Raw genomic sequence first — 12459 nt, forward strand, 5'->3', positions numbered from 1 at the left:
AGTTTTGAGGACTGTAGACATATTCACATGAAAAAAACAGTAACCCAAGGTTGTAAGCTATAAATAAATGTTATATATTTCTATATCTATATATCTATCTCTCTATATATATCCCTGTATATAACATAACTATAATTTATAACATAATAGCATAGAACTGTATGTCTATTATACTGAAATATGTGTATGTTTCTATGTACATATACATATATTTTTTTCATAACTATACGTACATAGCTTTATAAATTTCAGGGATAAGCTGATGAGGAAACACTCTTTCCTCAGAAGTATCTAATGATTCTTATTGCCTTTTATTGGTCATCTAATGCTGAGTAACAAATTACCCCACAAGTTAGTAGCTTAATATAACACTGTGTATTATCTCAAAAGTTTCTGTGGGTAGGGAATTTGGCTGTGGCTCAATGGGGTGCCCTTGCTCTTGCCATGCTATTGTCATTTGAAGGTTCCACTCGGAAGGGTCTGCTTGCCAGCTCATGAACATAGTTACTGTTAGAACTCAGTCCCTTGTGTGGTCTCAGTTCCTCAGAAGCTATTGGCCAGAGGCTTCCCTCAGCTCCTCCCAGTATAGATCTCTCAACAGTGCATCTCACAACATGGCAGCCAGAGCAAGACAAAGACAAAGAGAGACAGAGAGACAGAGGGGAGGGGCAAAACGGAAGTTGCCATACTTTGGGGTTATGGGTTTTTTTTTTTTTAATTGAAGTATAGTTGATTTACAATGTTGTGTTAATTTCTGCTGTACAACAAAGCGACTCAGTTATAGATATAGATATTCTTTTTCATATTCTTCTCCATTATGGTTTATCACAGGATATTGAATATATCAATAGTTCCCTGTGCTATACAGTAGGACCTTGCTGTTTATCGATCCTATACATACTAGTTTGCATCTGCTCATCCCAAACTCCCAGTCCATCCTTCCCCCACACCCCCTTCTTGGCAACCACAAGTCTGTTCTCTATGTCTGTGAGTCTTTTTCTGTTTCATAGACCTATTCTTTTGTGCTGTGTTTTAGATTCCATATATAAGTGATATCATCTGGTATTTGTCTTTCTCTTTCTGACTTACTTCGATTAATATGATAAAATCTCTAGGTCCATCCATGTTGCGGCAAATGGCCTTATTCCATTCTTTTTTACGGCTGAGTAAGAAGTAAACTAATCACAAAACCAACATGCTATCACCTCCAAATTCTGTCCATTAGAAGCAAACCACTGGCTCCTGTCCAGCCCATACTAAAGGGGAGGAGATTACACAGGGTGTGAGCATCAGGGAGCAGTAACCTTGGGGAGTCGTGTCACCAGCCACCTCACCTATAAGATTCCCCTCAGAGCTGGCTCTCGCATTCCCCACTCTCTCCTCCTGTCTGGTCACCCCACTTGCTCAATTTTGTCCCCTTTCACACCCTCTTCATACACTTCCCCTCCTGTTCAGCTCTTCCCATAATGTGTTATGTATCCCCCTCTCACTCACTCTGCTCCTGCCCTTTCATCCATGTGGATTGTTGGGTTTTGTTTCAATGTTAAACAACATTTCTGTTTATTTAAATCATATGTGAACTTCAAACTATAGTTAAGATATGACCTCACTGAAGCTTCCCCTAGAGACCTCAGAAGTCTGTGTTCCTTCTTCTGCATCCTGTAGTCTTTGGTTTACAACAAGCTGGACATGTCTTGCCTTTCCTGCCAGACTATGAGCTTCTGAGACTGGGATGTGTCCACTCACCTCTGTACACATGATATTCTGCATTTAGTAGGTGCCCTGCAAGGTTCACTGAGTTCAGTTGATTGACTTAATATATATCTAAGATATGCACATTACTGAGATTTTATTTAGAATTCAAACTATGTTATGAATTATGGACAGAGATTTGCTAAGCAGCCACAGACTATAAGCTCTGAGGCTTGGAAATGCATTCCAATTTGAAAGCTTTTTCTTCAGACACAGTTTTCTCTGCATCAGGAGTCAGACTCCACCACTGAATTACCGAGACATATTCCAGCCCGATTCCCACCCTGTTCTGCTTCTTCTTGCTCTGTGCCCCTTCCTTTATTCATCTCTCTCATCTGTGGCAGGAGTGAGAGACCTTTTCATTAAACTCTCGTTCCCATCATTTATCTGGGCTGACCTTACAGTCCTCTTGGCTAGTCTGTTTTTCTCAAGGGACCTGGGGCTTGTAACTCAGACAGGTTGGAGAACTGGTTGTTTCAGGGGGAGCTCCATCTTTGGTAGGAGCAGAGGTCATTATTAAAGCAAAAACAACCTGAACCAAGGCCCTTTAAATGTCTACTTATATTTGGTTTGCATTCTCCTCATTCATTACACGTGAACCTTTAATGATTTATATATCTGTGAATGTGTGAGGAAATAAAAGTTATAAAACTCTCACATTGGATTAGTGCCTGGCATTTTCCAGTGGTGTTTTCACACCCTATGTTTCATGTAATCTGGGCACCAGCAATAGGAAATAGATAATATTAATTGGATTTTATAAATAAGGAAATGTAGATCCAGAGAAGTGACATCCTCTGCCCAAGATCACACCACATAGTTTACAAGAGGCAGAGTGAGACCCTGAGCTTAGACTCCCAAGTTCAATGTTCTTCTGTCTTGATTTTCTCTGTCATTAGTGAAGGGAAGAGTGGAAATTCCCTTACATGGTCAGAACAAAGCTTAATTTCTTGCAAACAGTATTTGCTCAGTGAATGCATGTGAAAATTTTGAATGAAACTGAGCTCTGGACTAAATGATTGGGTTGTGGAATTGTCTTAGAACAGGTTTCAAGTTGCATTGTGCCTTAACGTCTTGTCCATTGGTACACAGCCTTCCTTCCTTTCATTCTTTTGCTTATTTATTCATCCAGCAAGCATACTTGTGACTCGCACCATGTAACATGTACCTAAGAAGATCCCATCTCTCTGGTTTCATTCACAGTCTAGTGAGGGAGATAAATAAGCAACTAGATGACAATGATTTTTGTATCTCTGATGATCTGTAAGCATCGTGAGAACGTGACTGCATCTGTCTGGTTCACTGCAGTATCCCAGTGATTAGAATACTACCCAATACTTAGATCTAGACTGAGGGCTCCAGATCCAAGTATCAGTTCACAAATATTAAAAATAGTTGTGAGCACTCTCTCGCCTAAGTATAGATGCCTGGATGGGATGGTTGGGTGGGCTTTGGCTTGGGGGTAGAGGTGGTAGGTGGAAAGTCTCACTCATCTCTCCTGCCCAGGGAGTTTGCCCGTTGGAAGGTGAGGAACACAGCCATTGAGAGGAGAGACCTGGTCCGTCATCCAGTGCCCCTCATGCCGGAGTTTCAAAGGAGCATCCGCCTGCTTGGCAGGAGACCCACCACTCAGCAGTTCATCGATACCATCATCAAAAAGTACGGCACCCACCTCCTCATCTCCGCTACCTTGGGAGGTAGGTCAACAATCACTGGGCCATAGCCTTGTCATGAGTTTGAGTCTGAGATGGAGGGGATGGTGGGGTGGCCTAGGATCAAAGCCATCTTGACATCTCTGCCATCGTATGTCACTCAGAAGTATATGTTGCCAGATAAGCCACATTGTCTTGGTTGATTCCGTTCTCTAGGACAGTCTAACTTGAGAGTTTACTAACTTGTGTGGAAATATGGCTTCACCTTGGAATTAGCTCAATTCGTTGGGAATGTTTAATCGTATTATTAGTTCCTTTGGAATGCAGTCTAATCTGGGGAAATAACTTCAGATGATGTTTAGAGAAGTGCCTTTGCTTATTGAAGTCTGCTTTAGGGGTTGATAACTTGAGGTTGTCTTTTTACATATGGGATATCATTTGTATCTTATATGGGTTTGGAGTAGATTAGTAGGAAAGCAGACTAATTGCTCCACCTGCTCAGCTTTACCCATCCCTCCCCATCATGTCCAGTTTGTCTTTAAGGGAGTGAAGATAAGAGGGGAGGATAAAAGGAAGGAAAGAAATGCAAAGAAAATGGGAAATGGTAGAGACTAGTGCACTTAGATGCTATGGGTCTCGCCTGCATGCATCCTTTTATATAATGAGCTACAATCCTTTGGCCATCAGTTTTCTGCCACAATGACTTAAGTCCACTGAATTTTGAGAAAGCCCGTTTGGTGGTGGAGCACCATGCCACCTGCTCAGAGAGCTGCAAAGTTATGCATTTAGATAAGGCCCATGTCAGCTGAACAAGATAGGTGTACTGACAAAGGCAGGTGGGTAGACTGAGGCATGCTTATAACAAGTGATCTTTTTTAGAGGAGGGTGAGTGCTCCAAGCTGGAGCAGTCAGTATAAAGTTCCTGGAGGAAGTGGCAGTTTAGCTCAGTAGGAGTTGGCTGGGTAGAGGAGGGTGGTGAAGCTTTCTAGGTATGCATTTCAAGGAAGACCAATGATGTGGAGAATTTGGGTGGAGAAATTGGTTGGGCAAATTCATTCATTCATTCGTATCCACTACTTAGCTACTCCTATTACACTTTCTTGAGTATTTGCTCATAGCAGGCATTGTACATAGTCTTTAGTCCTCAAAAATGGCAAGCTAAGTTATAGTATCTCCATTGTATAGATAAGGAAGCTGAGACTTACGAGAGGTATAGCTAAGTGACAAAAATAAGTGTTGAACTTAGGGTTTTCTGTCCACAAAGCCTGCGTTATTTTTTTGACCCAACATCTGTCATCTCTTTAACCAAGTCACTCACCTGCCAACCCACCCAATCCAACAACCAACCAGCCAGCATGTATTCTTTAACATTTGAGTGTTAAATCATGTAGTATAAATTCTACTCTATTGTAAAGTGAAAATGAAATCACTTCTACACTGAGTGTGGCATTAACCTGTACCCTTTTCTTCAAATTTCCCCCATCTCGCATTTCACTTGAAAAAAACAATTATTGAGATCAATGCAGTACTTCCATTAGGAACTGTGTTCTGTCCAAGTCCCCGGAAGTCCCAAATAACAGACTTTTCTTTTGCAGTGAAATATATTTTTAATTTCTCTGAGGCGAGGTGGTTAATTCTTCACAGAGCCTTGGTCCTTTCCTGTTACAACAGCACAATATTTTTAAATATGCAAAGCTTTGGATTGAGTTCCAGTATTGGACAGCAAGCCCTAAATTTTCCCTGAATCCTCAGCGTGGGTGACGGTGGGGGATTTACTGTTGATGGACACAGTGTGGCAGCAACCCAGCAACTGTGTGAGGTCCTTCTTACATCATCACTTCATTCACTCATTTGTGGAAAGGTATTTCTTAAGAGCCTTCCCATGCAATGGGAGAGAATGGAGGCGGTAGGTTGTAGGGCATGCAAAGGCAGGCTCTGGAGTTTGATTGCCTGTTTCTCACCAGTTTTGGGTCACCTTGGCAGGTTACTCAGTACTTTCAGCCTTGGTTTCCTCTTTTATGAATAGAAATAATACTAGTACTTCATGCATATTGTGAAGATTAAATAAAATGATGCATTGAAAGTGCTTAGTGCAGTGTTTGGCACCTAACAAGTCATTGCTATTGTTGTTCTAGCTATTATTATTATTATTGTTTTATTATAACTATTGTTACTGTTATCATTTAGTGAGACTAAAAAATTGGGGAACTTGGAATTAAAACCCATTCCTACCACTCACGAGATGAATGGAAGACATTGAGAAATTCACTTTCCTGTCTGGCTATCAGTTTTTCCATCTAAATATAAGGAGGTGCAGAGAATTGTATTCACTGTAATTTTTCCTAAGGAGAACACCATATTCACTTAGAGGAAATGCTTTGATAAGCTGTTTGAGGTGTCAGGTGAGTTCCTGAGGACATGCTCAAACAACAGATGATTCTTAAACTGTCACGTAGAGAGAGGACAAGTACATGCCTTTAGGGAAGAGGAAGGAAGCGGAGTGAGGAGGAGGAAGTGGAGGTGGCAGGAGGGCTGACATCTAAGACATTTCCATGGGATCCTCACTCTTGGGGTGAAATCTGTTAAACTCAAAATAATTGGTATGAGTGATTTTTTCTTTTCTTTTTTTTTTTTTTTTGCGGTACGCAGGCCTCTCACTGTTGTGGCCTCTCCTGCTGCAGAGCACAGGCTCCGGATGCGCAGGCTCAGCGGCCATGGCTCATGGGCCCAGCCGCTCTGTGGCATGTGGGATCTTCCCGGACCGGGGCACGAACCCGTGTCCTCTGCCTCGGCAGGTGGACTCTCAACCACTGCGCCACCAGGGAAGCCCATGAGTGATTTTTTTATGGATGGTGGTAAAGGGAAAAAATTAGGGTCTGGATTGACCCATATAAATACAGGGATCTCAATTTCCCTTAGTCCCTCTGAAGATCATATTTTGGATTAAAGGAAACACCTTGGAGGTGGGTGTCTGTGTGATATATACAACTAAGCTTGCACACGTGCATGGGAGCGCATGTCTCCCTGCACAGATGGATGTGCACAGACGCCTGCCTACGCTCGTGTGAAAGTTAATCTATATGCAGACATACATACATACATATGCAATGCACACATGCATACATCTTACACCCATGTATATGGGTACAATGTACACATATGTGTATATGTAAGCTTGCACATGTATGTGAATGTATGTATATTGCATGAATGTCTGTTGATGTGTGAACACTCACGTTTTTCTGCTTGTGTAAAGGTATGTTTGTGTGTATACTCGTTCCCCACCCTGTATTTTGGGAGAGCTCCCCTTGGCTAAGAGGAAGGCTAAGAATAAAGTCACAGGGGCTCAGAAGGAAAGGATGAGGGATGCCCCAGAGGCCTGAAATCCAGACATCCCCTTCCTTCTTCTGGGAACAGTGTCCCCAGGTGACTCAAAAGATAAGATGATTGACTTGCCCCCGCATCCCCCATTTCCTGTGTGTCCCACTTTGTTCCCCTCTGAAAGAAGTGCTACAGAGAGTGAGACAAAGCCCCCAGAGACAGAAAGATTGAGGAAAGGGGTGAAGAGGCAATTTGCAGGAATGCCCAAGTGGGAAAGTGACTCTAAACAGAATGTTCTCTTAATAAACAAGAAATTAAGTCTTAATAATGCAGCAAGAAGTCCATTAACCCCTCTTGATCTAAGGTTTGCTTCTGCCAGTTCTCAGTCCGGAGGGAACTGAGCTGTTTCACCTTCTCTTTCACAGGCCCCTTGGCGAGCCTGAGCTGACACTTGTAATATTTATATCCTCTGCTTCCTGGCTCTAACTTCTAGCATATATTCACTTATTTAATCATTTACCTCTCCACCCACCTATCTATTCACCTATTCATTTAATCATCTATCTCCCCATCCATCTATCTATCCATCAAATGATAACTGAACATTTGCTCTTTGTTTGACCTGGGGAAAGCATTGGGAACATTATAAAGAAGAATCAGAGTCCTTCCTGCCCCAGGCCACCACTCATCACACCTGGAACTCAATGTTTAATTGTATATAAAGCCGTTTTTAAGCCAAGTCTATTCAGCTTGCTGCAGAGTCCAAAGGATGGACAATCGTGTCCTCCTGCATAACTGGCAAAGACTTCATGGGAAGGTGCAAATATGAGTTTTTTATTCTGAACTCAACTTGAGTCTAGGCATGTGGAACCCAGAGATTAATTTTGAAAATGATGAATCTTCTTACTGGAAGATTTCAGTCAATCAACAAACACCGTAGAGTTGGACCACTTCCACATTTATCCATTTACCCACACATACCCTGATCATTTGTTAAGCACATAATATATGCCCATATTGTGCTAGGCAAAGACAGTGAAATGAAGAAAGACTCCTACATACTCACTGACTTCACAGTGCTTCTCCTCTAGTAAAAGAGAGAGGCTATTAAACAAGAAATCACCAGGAAATGTGACAGGTAACATATTGGAGAAATAAAAAGAGATCGTGGGAGCCCGTGGTTAGAGTGCTTACTTTAGTTTAAGTAAACAGTGGGGGATTCAGGGAAGGCTACCTAGAGGAGGTGTCTTAAGTGATACCTGAGGGATGAGTAGAAGTTAGCCAGGAGAAAAACAGAAAAGCAGAGTCCCAGCCATAAGAGAAAATAGGGCACATTTGTGCAGGATAGAGCACAGCTAGAGAGCAGCACGGGATGCAGCTGGAGAGACCAGATCATCAGTGTCTTGGGTCCCACATCTATAGGGATGCAGGCACCCTGCATCATTTCAACATGTAACGAATAAACTATTAATGATATTTTTATTTCTTTTTTCCGTTACAGTTCTGTTTTTATTTTTTTAATTGAAATATAGTTGATTTACAATATTGTGTTAGTTTTAGGTGTATAGCAAAGTGATTCAGTCATATATACTTTTTTTCAGGTTCTTTTCCATTAGATTCAATAGGTTATTACAAAATATTGAATATTGTTCCCTGTGTTATACAGTAAATCCTTATTGCTTATCTATTTTATGTACAGTAATTTGTATCTGTTAATCCCATACTCCTAATTTATGGGGAGCTCGCGACCACTCACCTCCTGCTGTGTGGCCTGGTTCCTAACAGGCCGCAGACCGGGGTTGGCAACCCCTGGTATAAAGAGTGCAGGTAAGTTGTTCCCATAGCTAGTTCAAGTCCAGGCAGTCTAGTTCTAGAGACTGCTCTCTACTACTACTCCAAATGATTTTTGATTGCTACAACGAACAGACAATGATATTAGGACTTTACGTGTGTTAATTAATTTATTCTTCTTAATTATTCTATGCAGTAGGTGCTATTCTTCTCCTAATTTTGTTCATGAATAAACTGAGAATCAGAGAGGTTAAGAAATGTCCCCAAGTTCACAGTTAGTTGAGAGTGAAACCAGTGGTACAATGATCAGATCTATTTAGGTGGCATATCTGGAGCTTCCTTTATGAAGTTCTGGTGAAACATCTTTTTATCCAAAATAAAATGCACCATTAGTTAGTACTGTTAGTAATCCATGCATGTATTTCTAAGGAAAACTACATGGTAAATTATATAAGGTTTTCTATTTCTCTCTCTCTCTCTCTCTCTCTCTCTCTCTCTCTGTCTCTTCCACCCTGTGCCTAACTTTCATGTCATCTCCTCTCTCCCCAAGATGTAACTTAAGAAATGTTTATTGAGTGAATGAAAAAAATTGGTGGATTAACTATTTACTACCTACTATATGCCAAGCACTGGGCTTTGTACAAGGGATACAGCAGTGGCTAATATAGATAGTGTCTGACTTCACAGGGCTGACAGTTTAGTTTTTCCTATCTATCTGTCTGTATCTATGTTTAAACTATATCTTATCTCTCTGTCTCTCTCCCTCTCTCTATCTATATCTCTATGTATCTACCCATCCATCTGTACATCCATCTATCTGTCTGGGAAGGGGTAGCAGAAGGAGAAAGAGAGAAAGGAAAGGAGGAAGGAACGAGGGAAGAAGAGGGGAGAAATGAGAGGAGGAATAGGTGGAATTGGATGATGATGAGGAAACAGAGGAGGAGAAGAAAGGAATGGGAAGGGCCCATCTATGGCAAATCCATCATTTTACAGAAAAGGCTGAGCCTTGAAGAGAGGAAGTGAGTTGTGTTGCGAGATGATGCTGGTGAGAACAATGAAGTGGATTAGTAAGAGCTGGACTTGATGACTAAGAGTCTTTTCATGGTCTTCGTCCTGATGGAGTTTGGTGCTTACAGACACCTCTGGACTGTCTTGCTTTCATTGTGCTCTTGATTTTCAGAGGCAGAAGGAAATTTGGGCAAAATTAATGAGAGGTCTGAAGCTATTTTCGGCATCCAAGCCATGAAGGCTTTCTACCCATCCCAAAGCTCAACAGGCTGCCTGAGCTTCTTTCCTTTTCTGTGCAGGGGAGGAGGCCTTGACCATGTACATGGACAAAAGTCACCTGGACAGGAAGTCAGGGAATGCCACCCAAAGTGTTGAAGCTCTGCACCAGCTGGCATCATCCTACTTTGTCGACCGTGATGGCACCATGAGGAGGCTCCATGAGATCCAGATATCAACTGGAGCAATCAAGGTACGGCTCAAGGGTGGCTTCGGGTGGCAGGCTCTTAAGACAACAGCACTGCACAAAGGTAGTCTGAGAGTCAACGGGCAGATGAAATCCCTGGTTTCTTACCCAGGGAGCTAACAGTGCCCCCCTGCCAACCACTCTGCCTGAGGTTGTCAAGTGCCCCATAATATCCCGAGCATTGTCGTTAAGGTGACCACATGTACTGATTTCCTGGGGCAGCCCTGGCTGTAGTCATGGCAGAATTTTCCATAGTACTTTCCTTCACTCTTTTTTTTTTTTTAACATCTTTATTGGAGTATAATTGCTTAACAATGGTGTGTTAGTTTCTGCTTTATAACAAACTGAATCAGTTATACATATACATCTGTCCCCATATCCCCTCCCTCTTGCATCTCCCTCCCACCCTCCCTATCCCACCCCTCTAGGTGGTCACAAAGCACCAAGCTCATCTCCCTGTGCGATGTGGCTGCTTCCCACTAGCTATCTATTTTACATTTGGTAGTGTATATATGTCCATGCCACTCTCTCACTTTGTCCCAGCTTACTCTCCTTCACTCTTAAAGCTCTGTGTGGATGATTTCCAGACTCCCTTTCTAGGTGAAGAAACAGGCTACAGTGGGTAAATCATTTTCGAAAGGTCACAGAGCTCTCAAGAGTCAGATTATGCCTAGGTCAGTAATTGGTTAACACCTGTGTTTTTCATCCTCCCTCCCCATTTTACAGATGGGAACACTCAGGTCCAAGGGTTAAAGACTTCTGCTCAGGGTTACACACCTAGCCAGTACATTAACAGGGACTGGAACTCTACTCTCTAGACCAGGGATCCATGAGGATTGTTTGTAAAGGGTCAATAATAAATATTTTAAGATTTGCAGGTCATATGATCGGTATTACTACAACTCAACTGTGCTGCTGTAGCACAAAATTAGCTATACAATCAGTGTGTAAAAAATGGGCATGGCTGTGTTCCAATAAAACTTCATTTATAAATCAGGCAGAGTCTGTCCTGTGCCGACCCATGCTCGTCTACCCCAGCGCCATCCGATAGACCCTTCCAAGATAATGGAGAGACTGTGTCTGTGCTGGCCAAGACAGGAGCCACTAGTCATATGGGGTTATGGAGCATGTGACCTGTGGCTACTTAGACACTAAATTTGGAAGGTTTTTGTTTTTTTTTTAATTTAAGTTTAAATAGCCACATTGGTAAGAGCAGCTGTGGAGACTTTTCAGCTCAATGCCTTAGAGCATAGGTACTTAAAAAAATTCCACTTTAAATGCAGTAAATTCAAGGATTACCTTTATAAAAAGAATAAAGGAGGACATTTTTGATAAAGGATTAGTTCTTTGGAGGGTTTCAATGAAGATTTTTTTGCATCTCAAAGTTTCTTAAACCAGATTATACCTGCATTTTGCCTCATTATTCAATCTATTTTCTCTTCCTGAGCATCTTTCTTCTGAATAAAATGCAGACCTAGTCTTATATCAAGACTTTAAAAGGTATCTCTAGGGAAAAAGTGTGTGTGTGTGAAGGGATGAGAGGTTGCCAGGGAGTGTTGGTAGAAGTCAGGCAGATGAGTCAGAAACGGACCAAGGGAAGAGAAAAAATGTGGGAGGGGAGAGACTTGCTGAGGAGGGGAGAAGTAAATCAGATCAACAAAGAGCCAGCTGATCCGAGAAGAATCGCCTATGTTGGGGGGATTATGGTGTTAGGGAACTCAGCACAGAGAGATGGAGCTTGATGAAGCCATCGGAGTCTGAGTGAAGCAAAGGCCTGGTTTTCATTATCACCAAATGGTTCCCTCCCCGCGGGATGGGATGCGGAATTGAGATATTGAAGCTCTGTCAGAAGGTAATCCTCTTTTGTGCATCCCGGAAGTGCAGTGTGCCTCCTTACGAGGAATTTCTTTTTTTTTTTTTTTTTTTATGAGGGAAAATTACTTTCAAATATTTTATTCCCAACTCAAAGTGAGACACAGAGGGAGCATAAGGAACACTTTGAAGACAAGCTAGTACTGAAAGTTACACCCAGACACACACACACACACACACACACACACACACACACACACACACACACACACACACACACACACACACACACACACACACACACACACACACACACACACACACACACACACACACACACACACACACACACACACACACACACACACACACACACACACACACACACACACACACACACACACACCATTCTTTCTGAGAGGCCACTGGAGCATGTGATCCAGAAAAACAACAAAATAAACCCAGAGACAGCAGGATTTGGAGGAAGGCAACAGGGTGCAGCACAGGAAATAAAAAAGGACAATCTCAGGATGGCCGGCCAGGCCGGACAAGCGTCCGCAGAGAGGGGCTGGGACGGTCGCCCACAGATTCTACATTAGGAGAAGCACGAAAGAAAGAACATCGCTATGCGTGTGATAGGCCTGATGGGGCATTTCAGAA

General features: G+C 42.3%; 1 protein-coding gene across 1 annotated transcript in view; it reads left to right on the forward strand.

Moving 5' to 3' along the window:
• Nucleotides 1–12459, forward strand: part of BRINP1 (BMP/retinoic acid inducible neural specific 1) — a gene marked incomplete at both ends in the record, with an annotated part of 136986 nt that overhangs the window by 64434 nt on the left and 60093 nt on the right. Inside the window, 2 exons of the mRNA XM_081237717.1 lie at nt 3259–3449; nt 9824–9993. Coding sequence (XP_081093843.1) covers nt 3259–3449; nt 9824–9993 — 361 coding nt within the window. The remainder of the gene's footprint in view (nt 1–3258; nt 3450–9823; nt 9994–12459) is intronic.

This window comes from Mesoplodon bidens (genome assembly GCF_964165515.1).
Source record: "Mesoplodon bidens genome assembly, chromosome: 6".
In the NCBI taxonomy this organism is placed as follows: Eukaryota; Metazoa; Chordata; class Mammalia; order Artiodactyla; family Ziphiidae; genus Mesoplodon; species Mesoplodon bidens.